Below are 16,471 nucleotides of genomic sequence, written 5' to 3'. Positions count from 1 at the left end.
TGTCTTGAAACTACTTAGTTGATTTCAATAATGTATGAAGACCCATTTAACCTCAAATGTAATCTATTTCGTGTACTGCACTGTCTTGACTGTGGGATATTCTTCCTTTTTTTTTCTCCCCTGACGCGCTGAAACAAAAATAGAAAAACCTCATGTTTGAAAAATGAGAGCCTAATAGGGCCTGGGTTTTTCCATTAATTTTCAGCTCATAATCCAATCTTTCCTCTTTTGACTTCTCATACTATCTCTCTTCCTTTGTCCCACTTTGCTTTCCAGACATGCTGGCTTCTATTTTGCAGCTTCTAGATCCAAAACACTTAGCTGAGTCCAGGATTCAAAAACTACAGCAATACCTGCTTCAGTTTGGCTTTAGACTTAGCAGTGCTCTTTGCTTAGTGCTCCCTTCTTCTCCCTGTGGTTGGTGAAGGTGGCATCAGTTTTATCAATATTAATTTGCTAAAATTACTTGTAGCTTTGGTCTTTTCTTGCACTAGAGACCCGAATGGTGCATTTAATACCTTTTGTTGCCTTTCCTGAGCTTCTCTCTTGAGCTTTTTTCCTGCCTTTTCCTGCAGCCACGCAGTGATCTGAATTAATTTACCTTTCCAAAAGTGGTTGGTGTTAACACAGATTTAGGCTACTGTGCAAGTGCTCCTATCATGAAGGGATAAGGAGGGATTTATCCTTTCAGCAGCAGGGCATGGTTTATGATAGTCTTAAATATGTATGAAACTATTGTCCTATATGCAGAGATATGAATATAGTAAGCATACGTGCAGGATTTAATTTTGAAGGTATTTAAAATGAAGTCTCATTTTCCAGAGTAAGTGTGTCTGACTCTGTTTGCCAGAGTCACCCTAGTCTTTGTGGTCTTTTGAGTTTTACTGCTTTCTTCGTTCTGTGCATAGTCTACATGTGTTTGAGAATGTTGCATTCTGTTTATGGTATCAATAGAGCAATTCACATTTCTAAGACCAAATTAAACAAATGATGGTGTCTTATCCAGGCATAACCTGGTATTTATAGAGTACACTCCTGAAAACTGTCAGACACTGGTACGATGGATAGCAAAGCAGTTCTTCCTGTAAGAAGTGTTGTGGTAGAGGGATGTGGCCAGGGACTTACGAAGTGCACACAAATACTCAGAGACAGTGGAGTATAATATGGCATAGAGGATGGAAAGGCAGGAGCGGGATCATCAGTACTGCCAACTGGAGCAGATGCTGGCTCTTTGGAGTGGGTCACTGCTCCAGAAGATTTCAGCTGCATTTTCATCTTAGAGACTGAATGCTCAGTGTTATACTTTTAGTGCCAGTTTGCTTGCTGCCTCTTTCTGAATGCCCTAAGTTTTCATTGTCATCATCATCTTCCTCATATGAATCAAGAGTACTTAAGTCAACCAAGGGCAAAGGACAGAAAACCAGCATAGTGATTGGACATCCGATCTTATAGACTGATGAAGTGATTGAGATCTGGAATGGTGATCTGCTCCAGAACCCAACCTCTGGTTGATGATCCAGATGATCCTGTTACTGCTTCTGCACCCTCTGCACCGTATGTACCATCCCTGTGTTCTTAGATTGCGTGCGTTTCATAAGTCCCTGCCCACATCTTTCCCATCTCACAAAATTTGTTTCACTGTCCGTCAGACTCAGTCACTGCATCAGTGAGCTTAACGTCTTGCTCCGCTTACTGTCCCCAGTCAGGTTAGGAGTGCCAGAACAATGAATAGGGAAGTGACAGATAGTGGGGGTGTCACCGCACTATGCAGATTGGATCAAAATATGGATGTGCCCTGAAGTGATGTCAGCCTACGACTGCTGTCTGAAAGGTGACATTCATAGTGCAGCAGTAGCTGTGTAATACTAAGTTCTAATTTAGATATTATAGGAATTTAAAGCCTTTTTTTTGATACATATTTTTAAACTTGTATTTGAAAACGTACATTTTAATTACTGTCTGTGTGTTTCATGTTGAAGAAAGTTTAAAATGAAAAATTATGAAGACATCACAGGTATTTTGCATTTTAACAGCTTCTTGAATAAGCTTTAGACAAATTTAGAGCTGTCTATGTGGTTTCTTCCTGTATGTAGTTTCTTGGAATGTCAGCTCTGCTTGGAATGTCTAGAATTGTTAGCTGTAATGGAAATGTGTGTGCTTTCACTGAAACTTTTATTTGACAAGAGATTGGTCATGACAGAAACATTGCTCTAGGGTAACTGTAACAGAGTTGCTTGCAACCAAGACCACACTCATGAAGTACTATACTTCCTTAAACCAAGAATGATTGAGCATAATCGCTATTATTTTTTTATCCATTCTTAGAAGAGAAAGTTGGACTTTAACTGGTAATGCTTCCTCCTTTTTGCATATTCCCTTTTCTACATCCTCACTTTCCCAGTCCTGTGGTTCTCTGCTGCTTCCGCTCTTGTACTGCTATTTTCAGATCTTCGTCTTTGTGCAGCTTCCTTCCAAGTCCTTTATACCCCAGCCTTGCTCATGCATCAACACCTGAATCATGGAAGTTTTTGTTTCTGCAGCCTTTGTGGAACTTGCTGCATAACATAAGATACTCAGGCAGCTACTGCAGTGATAAAGCAGTCACAGGATTTAGTGGAACATTTGCTTTACATAGATTATGAGATTGAGGACCTGTTCTGTTATAAAAGAATGGGTCTTCCAGGAGGGTTTACCTGGGTTGCAGAGAGGGGGTAGTTTGTCATGATCAGGTATGTAGAGTGCTTTTTTAGTTGGGGGGAAGATGCTTTTGGCATAGGAAAGGAAAAATAAGTTGACATTTCTCCCTTTCAAGTACAGTTTATCAAATTTTCATGCAGCGTCTTATCTCCAGTCACAATAAAGAACTGCTTTGACTGTCTTTCCTTCTGAAGATATTTAGTGGATTTGAAAGATTACTTTGGGATTAGCAACTGTACCTCTAACCTGAAAAACCCTAATGTTAATCTTTGTTGTAAACCATAATAAGCTATATGATAACTTTTGCTGAATGTTTTAAAAAATGTTGATTTCACATGCTTTTTTGTATCTTGAGTAAAAGCTTGGTACAACTTGGGTTCATTTACTTCTTTGTTTTATACAGAGATAAAAATCTTCAGAGTTAGAGTAAGTTGTTGTGGAAAGTATAATACTATATATTAACTAATTTCGAACTTCTTTTGTTTTCTTTTGAGGAATACTGTTGCTTTTTTTTAATGCACACAACCATTAAAACACTTTTCTGACAGTGCAACTGTGATTTTAGACTTCGAAAGTTATGCATATGAAATTGAACTTTGAAACTGAGAGTTACAACATAGGGATATAATCTGTAGATTAATTTCAAGTACTTATGTTTTTAAATTTAATATGACAGTAAGATTTCTCCTAAATTTAGACACCGAATCCTGTAATACCATTACTCTTAATATTGGGATAAGTGAGGAAAATGTTTTTTGAGGGTTGACAACAAATGACGCATTTTGAATGAAGCATGATCGTTAATTTAGACTTGATTTCCAACTGTTGAGTCCGTAATTCTTAAATAGTGACAAAATATCTACATTTTAAATGACATGATTTAGAAGGGTCTGCAAATAATAATATTCCTAGTTTAGTAATAGTATTTTCTGTTTAGCATCTTGATAATCTACAGTATTTTCCCTTATCTTGCAGGTTCTTGCAACGATGGAACAACTAGAAAAAGTCAATAGTTTCCAGGAGTTTGTACAAATATTCAGCCAGTTTGGAAATGAAATGGTAGAGTTTGCCCATTTAACCGGAGATCGACAAAATGTAAGTATTAATGAAAAGCTGTGAGAGATGTAAGGTACCATTTTCATCTGATTCACTGGAAGATTTGCGTTATTTTGAGATTATTAACTATTACAAAACATAAGTGATTGCTGGCATCCTATCTCTGAAACCTAGCTACATCTCCTTGCTCTATCCAAAGGACATCTTATTTTAAAGCTCAGCTTGAGAAATATCACTGTGTTGTTTGATCTGCATATCTTCCAGCAGCCTGGATGCGTGTTATTTGAGATGTCCTTTGACTTCAGTCACTGTCTTTTGGCTCTAATTTTTCTGGCTTATTACTCTGGTAGAGAATTTCTGTTGTTACTTGACAGAAATATTTGATATTTGCACACAGTGAAGGGATTTGAAAACAGTGTAATAATTTTAGAAAACTCCAAATGTGAATTGTTTAGATCCTAATAAAGCATTTCTCCATATTTTTTTATTATTATTGAATATTTTTCTAGGTTTAAGTCAAAACCTTCTTATGTTGGGGTAATGGTTTTTTACTTCTCACATGCAGCTACTCCTGAAAGCCTTTCATTCACACAGGAAGCTCTTTGCTGCTACTTCCATGTAAATAAAAGGTTTGCTGAGGCTTAAGACATCTGCTGTGAGCTCAGTTGTTTCCCCTTGGCAATCAAATCCTCCATTCAGAACTGAACCAGGGTCTCGTACAGAGATACAGAGTCCTAACATCCATCAAAATTCAGAATTCAACTTGTATAAACAATTGGCCAACCTCATGCATATAGAAGTAGGTTTTGGTGATATGGTGGAGCATCCTTCAGATAAAATATTGGACAACTTTGCTAAAAAAACATAACCCACTCCTTTTACTGTTGATGTGTTCCAAGTCTGCTAACTACATGCTCAGTATCAATCAGTTCTGGAAAAGCTACATATAATTAAAGGAAATACCTGCTTGGAAAGAAAATATCTTTTTTTTTTTTTTCCCTGAAATATTCATAGCAGTTGTTCCTTGGAAAGAGAAAGGTGCATTACTAGTAAATGATACTTTTTTCAACTGTTTTTGGTTTTCAGTGTTAACTGGTCTTTGACTCTCTCCTCCTTGCCTACTTGATTCTTTGGGAGAGTGTTTCATTAGTAGTTTTTAAATTGTATCAGTGATACGCTCCCTTTACAGCCTGAAGGCTGCTACGTGGCATTGTTAGTTTTATTGGGTGGAAACATCCCTCAAAGTATTTTTCCTTACTATAATTATAATAAGTATGCCAGAAATTCTTGAGTGTGGTCAGACATATCAGAATGTAATGTCAGAATTTCGGAAATAAGCTGTTTGTTTTTCTTTTTAAATGCGGTGATTTTGATCTTAAAGATTTTCTGTAGTTGCTAGATGAGATTTTTATAAAAATGTCAAAAGGCTGCTGCTGTGATTTATCCAGTTGTTTTTCTTAATCTAGGGTAAATTAGATTAATTCCATTTTGTGAACTGTTCAGTTTTCAGCTGATCCCATTCAGCTGACTGTTCAACACTCAAATAGCACTCAGCTGTCTTTGCTAGCATTGAAAAGATCTTCACAGAATTCACAGAATTCACAGAATTGTTAGGGTTGGAAGGGACCTCTGGAGATCATCTAGTCCAACCCTCCTGCCAGAGCAGGGTCACCTACAGCACGTTACACAGGACAGCGTCCAGGCGGGTTTTGAATGTCTCCAGAGTGGGAGACTCCACCACCTCTCTGGGCAGCCTGTTCCAGTGCTCCACTACCCTCAAAGTAAAGAAGTTCCTTCTCATGTTAAGATGGAACTTCCTATGTTCAAGTTTATGCCCATTACCCCTCGTCCTATCACTGGGTGCCACTGAAAAAAGACTACTCCCATCCCCCTGGCATCCTCCCATTAAGTATTTGTATGTATTAATAAGATCCCCCCTCAATCTTCTTTTCTCTAGACTAAAGAGACCCAAGTCCCTCAGCCTTTCCTCATAAGAAAGGTGCTCCAGTCCCCTAATCATCTTTGTTGCCCTTTGCTGGACCCTCTCAAGCAGTTCCCTGTCTTTCTTGAACTGGGGAGCCCAGAACTGGACACAGTACTCCAGATGCGGTCTCACCAGGGCAGAGTAGAGGGGGAGGATGACCTCCCTCGACCTGCTGGCCACACTCTTCTTGATGCACCCCAGGATGCCATTCGCCTTCTTGGCCGCCAGGGCACATTGCTGGCTCATGGTCATCCTGTTGTCCACCAGGACTCCCAGGTCCCTCTCCACAGAGCTGCTCTCCAGGAGGTCAGCCCCCAACCTGTACTGGTGCATGGGGTTATTCCTCCCCAGATGCAGGACCCTACGCTTACCCTTATTGAACTTCATAAGGTTTCTTTCTGCCCAACTCTCCAGCCTGGCGAGGTCACGCTGTAAGGCAGCACAGCCTTCTGGCGTGTCAGCCACTCCTCCCAGTTTTGTGTCATCAGCAAACTTGCTGATGGTACACTCTATCCCTTCATCCAGATCATTGATGAATATGTTGAACAATCTTAGTTGTAGCTTTGTCAGTACTTCCTCTTGTTAGACCCTCTTACATGTTGAGGGATTCATGTCTTGCCCTCTTCCCTCCCTCCCTCCCTCCCTCCCTTCCTCACACTTGCGTCCCAATTTGGACTCTAAATTTTTCCCTTTTGATGAACTTTTCTGGTGGTATAGTTCAGTTTTGTAGGTATATCCCTCTTCCTGGAGAGTTCTTGAAAAGTTTCTGTACTCAATGCCTTTCTACAGAGGAATTGCTTTTTTAGCCTGGTAAAACTTTCTTTATTACTGGTATGTATTAAATATAACGCTCAAGTAGACAAAAGATTTATTTTACATTTCCTTTACGGCAGTACAATGAAAAACTGGTGTTCTCTGTCTCTGCCTTACCCTCTCCCCTATTTCAGACAATTTTTTTTAGTCGGGTGTATTTTTTCCCCTCATTTTCCTGTTTTATGAATAATGCTATATGATAAAGATAGCAAAATTAGGGACAATTTACATAACATGCTTTGTGTCTCTGAGATCTTCCTTCTTTGAAATCTGGATTGAATAGAGCCAAGAATAAATGCATAAATTAAAATCTGTCTGAAAATCATGTTCTAGATCATAAGTTAGGCTGAAAATAGCAATTGTCAGACATAAAGAAGCTTTCTCACAGCATACCCATCTGCAAGAGAGTTTTCTTTTCCCTATCTCACAAGCAGTTAACATTTTAGATATTGTGTAATAGTCATGCCATTTTTTCTTTTGATGTTTAGGATTTGAAGGATGAGAAGAAAAAAGCTAGAATGGCAGCATCTAGGGCTGTTCTTGAGAAGTGCACCATGATGCTCCTGACTGCTTCAAAGGTGAGTGAGTATGCGTGCACTTACACAACTTGCATAAATCACAGAGTATGGCATCTGGCAGGATAGCTGACTCTTCTCAGTCCCACTTAAAACTTCATGCCAAAGGATGTAAGCATAAAGAATAAGTAGAGGAAAATCTTTATATTCTGAGTAACGCTATGAGTTCTACTTAACACAATAGCAGTTTAACAGAAAGAATTTATCATATTCTAACACATTCTTTAGACTTGCCTTAGCAGGAAGCATTCATTTCACTATGCTGCATGTGTGCTCCGTCATAATACTTTGTTTTCTTTAAAAAGACTTGTCTGAGGCATCCAGACTGTGAATCTGCTCGTATAAACAAAGATGGAGTTTTTCATCGCATGAGATTAGCTTTGGAACAGGTAATAGAAATTGTAACTGACTCTAGACCAAATGGAGAAAATGAAATGTCCCCTATCAGCATATATTCTGGCATCAAAGAATTCAAGGTAAGAATAGAAATAGTATTGCTTTCTACAGCCTAATAAGTTACTTCGAAACTAGAATTTTGGAGAAAAAAAAAACCCAACAAAACAACTAAGTTCCAAATGGTGGAGCTGCATCTTTTTGACAGTGTAATTTAAATAACTGTTAGAGAATCTGACAAGAGGTGATTAGAATTTCATTATCATTGCCAAAGTACACCTTCTCATACTTGCCATCTTCTTCTGGATCAGAATGCATTCAGAACTCTAATGTTTTGTTGAGGTGATGCCTTGAACAGTAAATAAACTTAAGTATCATTATACCAATCAGAACCTCATTAAAATGCTTGTGGTTGAAGAATTCTTACTTCATAATTGGTAGTATTTTTAATACTGCACACAAATTATTCATCCAAACATATAAAAGAGCAAACCGTCATTCAAAGGCAATGTCATGAATTGAAATTATATCTTGTAGCTCAGACTATTTTTCCTGATAAAGGCTTTTCTAAATTTCATGCTCAGTTAAGAAGAGTTAATGAACAACATGTCTTATTTCTTTGGAGTTTGGCACTTTGATTTTTTTAAATTATTGTTATTTATTTATCTATCCTCTCCCTCCCCTTAGAATTTGGTTAAAATTTTTGTGAAGTGCCTCAAAGTATTCAATTTACTTTATGTAAATTTTTAGAAAAATACTCAAAATAGATGCTATGGATGTGGAAAAACTTGTAAAGAGCAAACAAAAGCTGAATACACAATTAATTTCTGAAACTTAGTGAACTTAAAAACTTTATTGACAGCAGAAGAACAGTAATGTATTTGCTGTTACTTCTGATGAGTCACCAGTAATTTGCTGATGGTATTATTACATTTTAAAAAAATCCCAAAGCCTAAACCCGATGTCTGCATACAAGCAAATTGTTGGATTACATTGAAAATAAGTAAATAAAAAAGCACTGAAGAGAAAAATAAAATGTAAATTGATGTGTCTGATTTCTGTATTTGCATCACAACTGTATAACCGCATAAGTTCTCAAGGAACTGATATGTTTCTTTTTCAGAATAAGGTGGAGGGTCTTCGTGAGAATCTTTATTTTCTCTCAAAAGAGAACCTTTCAACAATGCTGGAAGTTATCCTGGAACATACGGAGGACTTCACAGACTCTGCCTATACCAGTCATGAGCACCGAGAACACATTTTGGAGCTGTCTAAACAGGCTAAAATGGAACTAGAGCAGCTGGTTTCAGTGTGGATGCAAGCTGTAAGAGCTTTTTAGCAAAGTAAATCTTTTCACCTCTACTTTGGAAAGAAATTTTTAATGCAGTGTTTCTTCTGGTCTAGGAAGAGAGAACTATGTATTACTCACAGTGAGAGCTGATCAAGGAAGTCAGAGTTTGTTCTGTGCTTCTGCAGCTTCAATATGTTCTGTCTTCCCTCTTCCCCAGTGGTATTGGTTCTTTGATTGTTTGATGGCTAAATTAGGCTACTAATGGTGGTAGCCTAATTTTAATGAAGCTCTAAGTGGAAATAAGGCGAGTGGAAGTATCATTATACAGTCTTAAACAGTTAGGTCTTTTGGCTGAGTAGTTTGGAGACTTCAGTTGTCTTGATCCCATGGCAGTGACCAAAGTTTCTCTTTCTTATTTTCAACAGAATATTGAAAACAATTAAGCTATTGAAAAGGGAAATATTCTAAAAAATTGACCCTTTTTTTTTTTTTTTTTTTTTAAAATCTTGTGGAGGGAGGAGAGAGACACTATTCCAGGGAATTTTTGTTTGTCCTTTTTACAAGATTTAAATGATGGTAGTTTTCCTTTTTAGAGAAGCAGCACGTTAAGCCTCCCTCTGTCATTTGTCTTATCTTGTTCCTTGAAGATGATACAAGATACGTGCAAAAAGGGGAGGAAGAGCAGAGATGGAAAATGCAGTTTCTGTTTCTGATGTTGACTTGCTTTGAGTCTTCTTCCTGTGGAAATGCATAGCACAAAATCTTACCAACACTGATATATGGCAGTTGTATACTAGTATAGGATACTTATTTAACGGAATGTATTATTTATGAGACAGCATTTTTGTTCCTTTTCTCCTCTTTGAATCAGATGCTGCAGTCAGGTGTTCTTAATGCAGTGATGCAGCTGGAAGAGCATACAAGTCTTATTGATAATGCAGACCGTTGTTATTACAAAGAAGACACATAAAGAATATTAATTGCATAGAATCCCATAACTACAAGAAGCTAAAACTCTATTTAGCTTCGTGTTGGTGGTTAGACCTGGTCGGCAGCTATGAAAGCACTGCTGAGCAATAGCTAACACATCCCTGTGTTATCAACACTGTTTTTACCACAAATCCAAAACAGCACTGCAGCAGATACTACGAAGAAAATAAATTCTCTCCCAGGCAAAACCAGTACACTTGGGTATTTCTAAGCTCTGTTACTAGTGGAAACTGATCACCTCTAGATAATTTACATGCTACATTTCAAGTGAGAGAAATGAGAACCTGGTATAAGACTATGTGTATATATGTTCTGTGAAAAAACTAGCACCACATCTACATGTCTTTTAAATACCTCAAAGGATGGCGATTCCACCTCTTCCCTGGGCAGCCTGTTCCAATGTTTGACAACCCTTTCGGTGAAGAAATTGTACCTAATATCCAATCTAATCCTCCCCAGCGTAACTTGCCATTTCCTCTTGTCCTATTGCTTGTTACCTGGGAGAAGAGACCGACCCCCACCTCACTAAAACCTCCTTTCCGGTAGTTGTACAGAGCGATAAGGTCTCCCCTCAGCCTCTTTTTCTCCAGGCTAAACAATCCCAGTTCCCTCAGCTGCTCCTCATAAGACTTGTTCTCCAGGCACCTCACCAGTTTTGTTGCCCTTCTCTGGACGTGCTCCAGCACCTCAATGTCTTTCTTGTAGTGAGGGGCCCAAAACTGAACACAAGATTTGAGGTGGGGCCTCACCAGTGCTGAGTACAGGGGGACAATCATTCCCCTAGTCCGGTTCACCACACTATTCCTGATAGAAGGCAATATGTTACTGGCTTTCTTGGCCACCTGGGCATACTGCTGGCTCATATTCAGCTGGCTGTCGACCAACATCCCCAGGTCCTTTTCCACCAGGCTGCTTTCTAGCCACTCTTCCCCAAGCCTGTCACGCTGCTTGGGGTTGTTGTGACCCAGGTGCAGGATGTGGCACTTGGCCTTGTTGTACCTCATACCATTGGCCTCGGCCCGTCGATCCAGCCTGTCCAGATCCCTCTGTAGGGCCATCCTACCCTCAAGCAGGTCAACGCTCTCCACTCACAATACTTCCTTTTAGCAAGCAGAGTAACTGGGAGTCTTCAGTAAAGTGTGTATTTTAAAACAGAAGTGTATTGTAACCCAGTTCAAGTCTAAATTAGACTGACATCACTGATGTGCTCTTGTTTGTATAATTGTGTGTTAATGAAAACTAACTGGAGCACAACAGGTAATCTAAAGCTGTTGATTGAATTTTAAACATTTCTGAAATCTTTCCTGTGTATGTTCAAGCTCATAAGATTGCAAGCTACTGTCCTGTTTAGGTTTCCTTTAACCTTATTTTGGCTAGGTAATTCCTTCACTTGTGTTTAAAAGAAAGAAAAAAAAAATGTTGCACATAGAAGGAGCAAAAATATGCACATTAAGTAAAAGAAATAAAAAGGACAGTCTAGTGAGTGTAAAACATGCTCCTCGTGTTAAAAGTGATGATCTTTAAGGTCCCTTCCAACCTAAACCATTCTATGATTCTGTGATTTTGTGATGTCACACTTTTACACTTAAAGGAAAGCATTAAATTTGAGGGACGGGTAACTTTGAGACTGGACGGATAAGAATACCTGAAAAAATGATCATATTGGCTCAGGTGGGTTATTTTTCCTTTAAGTAAAATGGAGGGTGTGCATGTCTATACCTACATATATTTTGTGTGTATGTTTATGTTAACTCTTTTCCCAGTGTATGTTTCTTAACATTTGGGTTTTTCCATAGGTAGGTGCTATTTGCAGAAGTGGGAGCTCTGTCTTGAAGCTACCTCAACAAAATGTTGTTAGCAACTGTACTCGTTTAAATCAGACAATGATCTAAAGTCTTACAGGGTGCTTTAAGTAACATTTTTGTAATTCAATGTAGAACATTTGGTATAACGTTTAGGTACTGCTATTTTAGAAGTGTGTTTATATTTCCAAAAAAAAAAAAAAAAGGCCTTAGACTGTTGCTCTGCTTCAGGGTGCTTAGACAGAGGATTTTTGGAAGTTGTTCCTGAAAAAAGCTCAGTGAGATTCAGAAATAAATTCCTGTTGAACAGAAACAGTCAATTAGTTTGCATCACTATTACTTTTGGATTTGATTTGGTGATAAATGTTTCTTTAAAAGAATTTTTCAAGTGAAATATACACAGGATGTGCAAATGAAAACATTACATCTAGAAAGAAAAGGCTGTCTTCTAAAGCAACTTGAAGCAATGACACATGATGTGAAGGTGGGATTTGCTGGATTTTTTATGTAATGTTTTGTTGGCTTCTTTCTTTGGCTTGTAGCAAAACCAGAAGACAAAGGATCTCATGGAAGACTTAGAAGTAGCCATTTTAAAAACATGCCAGTGCATGAATGAACTTAAAAGAGAGGTAAGTTGAGTTTAAGCAAGCATAAAGTGAATAAAAGCTTGAATATTTTACTTGTTGTATGTGAAGTTGTAAAATGGGATCTTGTATCCAAAAAGGTTAGTATCTATTTATAGACAAGAGTAGCCAAATCAAAATTACATTAGCCATTTTCTGTGCCCTTACTGAGAACTGATTAGAAATCTGATGGATACATAGTCTCTTTGCTAATCCTGACAGCAATAAAAAAAGAGAGAAGTGTTTGGAAATACGTACTGTGAATATAATCGTTACTTTAAATGTAAAAGCTAAACTTTCCTTGGATGCGTGCATTACTGTTTTAAATACTTTTTCTTGTTAATGTGTGTTTAAATGAGTAAATTACATTTGCTGTTTGTTTGTACATAGCCTGTTCTATTGATTTCTATAGCAGAAATGTGTTATGACAGTGCCTTATACCCACTTTTTTTTCTAGACAGTTGGCAGCCATGTATGTGCTTGTTGTAAAACTTTATTTTCCTAAATGCAAATGGGTGTCAACGTAAATAGACGTCTGAGATAGCTGTCTCATTTGGTACGTGGGATGGGCTGCACTTGCTGATCAGGGTCCTTTTCCCCCCATTCTAATGGATAGCATTGGTGCCTTGTCTGTTCCACAGATTTGAGCTGAATACAGAATTACTGGTTTCTGGCAGCTTCTGAAATATTTGCAAAGCATTCAGATATCTTTTCAACTGCTTCATATTGTTGTTCCTTTAAATAGATGGCAAAATGAAGATTAAGGACAGAGAGGGTTTCAATATTAGGCTACAGAGCAGTGCAGAGATGTTAGGGAAGCATGGTGAACTTGCTCAGACTGAGCTCCCAGCTGCTGTAACTGGAAAACCTCGAGTGCTCAAAAAATCATGCTGTGTATTTTTTAATAGAGGCAAAATGAGAAATTTAATCTTCAGGATTATAATTCCTGCAGCTGCGCTGAAGATTTGAACAGTGCTTTGAATCTATTTCAGTTGCAGTTAACCGCTTTGCGCTTCTGTCAGGCAGGGCATTGGGCCCATGGAAGGTGGAGGATACATAATTTGTATGTGTTTGGACGCCATTATGTAGGAAGTCAATAGCAGAGCTTTTCCAGAGTGACATTCAGCTGCTTTAACTGTAAGATCATGCTTTTGAGTAACATCGCTCCCGGGTGCTGAATAAGGAGGAAGGGTTCCCAGTGAGAATAATATGTGCCTACGTAATTCCACAGATCACAAAGTCAAAGGTGGCTGGAATATAGTATGTGGAAGAAATCGTTAATAGCTTGTATTTTCTTGCAGCTCCATAAATGTAAAACATACCATATTGTCCTGCCCACAGGTTTTTATTTATTAAAATGTCATGCAACAAAGACTATACGTTTTCACGTGACAATAACAGAAAACTACCTTCTGTAAACCAGCTAACAGAGGTGGCAAAAGAGGTACCTGTGCCCTGTGGTGTAGCTCCATCTTAAAAGCAACACAGGTGAAAACATAGCACACTGTTTCGGAAATTGTGAAGCAAATTGAGTGGGTTTAGATTTCTAAACTAACAAATTCTAAGTTCTATACGACTTGCTTTGGTGACCTGTAGAGTATGAAAGCTTGCTGAGTAAGACCTTTTTTTTTTAAAATGCACAGAATTCATGCTACTCGGAGAAGTAAATTGAGAGTATTGGGTCATTTTCCTTGTTCTGTATGTAATGACTGGATTGATCCCAGAGTAGCTATGTTTCTGTACATGGCTGAGGAGGACTGTCCTGTCAGTCTGACTACAGGTGCTGCAGTGTATCAGTCAACAACCAGGGTCTCTATTGGTGAAATTTAAGTATTGTGACTCTAATTAAAATGTTTTTGAGAGCCTGGGTGGCTCGGAACACAAGACAGCCTTGTTAAAAGTAGTTCTTTCCCATCTCTGTCACTTCATGGAAGATACAAAAGGTACGTTCCTTCCTTGAGGTGATTTTCCTGCTAATGATCAGAGACAGCATTAAGTAGAAGTAAATTTCTTTTTCAGATCAGGATGAAAAGAATCTCTAATGAAAAGGTAATCTCTATGTAGCCTATGTATAAATGAGAATTGCCAGTTCCTACTATAACATTGCAAGTCTTGCAGGTATGCTTTCTTCAGAGCTGACTATTTCTGAGATTAGTGGTTTGTGCTAATTTTAATGGCACGCAAGCAATGCTATATGAATAGTTTATAACAGATTGTCATAGCTTTTTTTTGTCTCTCAAAGAACAATTGCAGCAGGTTTTGAAGCAACAATTCGGTTCCTTGCATGAAATAAAAAAAAAAAAAAGGGAGGGTTTTGGATTGTTGTTTTTTAATTCTGGACTGCACAGGAATTACTGCTGGGGAACGGGGTAAAAATAGGTAGAGTCTAGTGGAATAAAAACCCCAACACATTCTAGTAAACGTTCTTTTCTGTACCGTGTCAAAGCCCACCAGTGTCACAATTTCAAGCTCATTGCATTCCTAAGAAACTGAAAAATAACTTTCTTCTTGAACAACCGAGTTGGTTGTATATTCATTGCTGTCCCGCAAAGTGAGTGTAATATTACAAGACTCATAGTTGTCTTATGAGCATAAGAGTGGTCTGCTCTTTCTAAAGAGGTTGCTATTTTGTTTTTACCTTTGTTTTTAAAATGGGACTGATTAGAAGGCGTAGGTAAAACTACTATGACTAGACAGTAGAACTAGCAGCAGCTGTCACTTATAGCTGTTGTGAAAATATGTCTGGATTTAGGGATGTGTTTCAAGGGGAAGCTTCTTCGTGCTTGTAGGGAGTGTCAAGAGAGTGTTTTGAGACTTCTCCAAGGCCCATCTCTGGCTTCAATCTCTTTGAAGAAAAGATGCTTTTTATTTTTCCTAAGGCTGTGTTACAAGCTGATTATATTCAAGCTTTTCTTTGCATCACTAAGAATTCAATTTATTCATAGGAACTTAATTTCTAATAGATTATAAACTCAGATGCTGCGTGGCTTCAGTCTGTTCACAGTTTAATGTGGGTCCTTAATGAGAAGTAGAGTGCCCGTTGTGTCATGCTGTACTGAACTTGATACCCCAACAAATTCATGCACCTGTTTTTTCCCAGCTGTAACATTATCAGAAAGCAGCAGTGTGATAACTTCATGTCCTGATTTTACCCAGCTGCTCTTTTGTTTCTCTCCATATTTGGTTGCAGGGTGGCTTGTTGGGATTTTTTTTTTTTTTTGGAGTGCAGTGGATTTTATCTTTATACTTTGAATAGTAATTGAAGAATTAAAGCCCCAGATAATATGCAGGCAGTATATAAGCTTTCATGGCAGTAAATTTTTTGCTTCTTAGAAAAATCAATCTGTCTCTTAAGTTTATTTGGCTTGGTACTGGATGATTTTTTTTGCCTTCCAAGATTTATCTCTCCTCCTTCTTTTAATGCTACTTAAGGTCCACAGTGCAGCAACATCTTTGGCAGCAGATCTGCTAAAATACCATACAGATCATATGGTTCTCAAAGCGTTAAAAATCACAGGAGTAGAAGGAAATCTTGAAGCTGTAGCAGAATATACTTGCAAGCTATCAGAGCAGAAAGAACAACTTGTTGAGGTGAGTTCATGGCTGCTTTCATTTGTAAGGCACTTAGAAAATGAGTGGCTGGATTTGTCTTAATCTGTTCTTTAGGAAGGCTTTGGTCTGTGTGTATGTAATTTTTATTTTGTTTTCCTAGTAGGCTGTTGAATTTTGTATTGTTCTTGATAGGGTCTGAGCTAGAGGTGTCACTGTGGCATACAGTTGTTTTAGAAGGGATGTACAGTCAAACCCAATTCTCCTGGATCTAGACTCAATCTGTATGTATATATGGGGACTAAAGATTCATTAAAAAATAGGTTTCTAGATCCAAGTAGAGGTGGTAGCCTTTTTCTTTCAAGCAGTAGGCGTCCAGCAACAGCTGAATCCAAAGACACATTCTATAATGCTGGGAATGTAAGGTGAAGTTTCTTAATGCAGACCATTTTGAAGATCTTGTGTAGTTTTTGTCAGTCAAGAGGACCACTGAAAATCTTTTCTCCTTGGTGAAAAGCAGTGTGTGTGTTTCATGCACTAACAAACTCATGGTTTCATATGGTAGTATTCACACATATGAATTAATAGGACTTCCAAGACTACTGAGAGATCAGTGCCTGTGGAGAGCATGTCTGCCATGCATACCTTGTTGCTCTCTCCTCTGACGGATGAGCAGAACTGTACCAGTAGGAAACACA

At 38.2% G+C, this 16,471-nt stretch overlaps 1 protein-coding gene across 1 annotated transcript in view; it reads left to right on the top strand.

Moving 5' to 3' along the window:
• CTNNAL1 (catenin (cadherin-associated protein), alpha-like 1) overlaps window positions 1-16,471 on the top strand; it is a 58,487-nt gene that overhangs the window by 26,494 nt on the left and 15,522 nt on the right. Inside the window, exons 5-10 of the mRNA XM_009885916.1 lie at window positions 3,673-3,792; window positions 7,039-7,128; window positions 7,431-7,601; window positions 8,642-8,842; window positions 12,144-12,230; window positions 15,657-15,815. Coding sequence (XP_009884218.1) covers window positions 3,673-3,792; window positions 7,039-7,128; window positions 7,431-7,601; window positions 8,642-8,842; window positions 12,144-12,230; window positions 15,657-15,815 — 828 coding nt within the window. The remainder of the gene's footprint in view (window positions 1-3,672; window positions 3,793-7,038; window positions 7,129-7,430; window positions 7,602-8,641; window positions 8,843-12,143; window positions 12,231-15,656; window positions 15,816-16,471) is intronic.

The sequence above is a fragment of the Charadrius vociferus genome, unplaced genomic scaffold (assembly GCF_000708025.1).
Source record: "Charadrius vociferus isolate BGI_N301 unplaced genomic scaffold, ASM70802v2 scaffold195, whole genome shotgun sequence".
Classification (NCBI taxonomy): domain Eukaryota; kingdom Metazoa; phylum Chordata; class Aves; order Charadriiformes; family Charadriidae; genus Charadrius; species Charadrius vociferus.
Note: the sequence above shows the minus strand (reverse complement) of the source record. Positions and strands in the feature narration are given on the sequence as shown.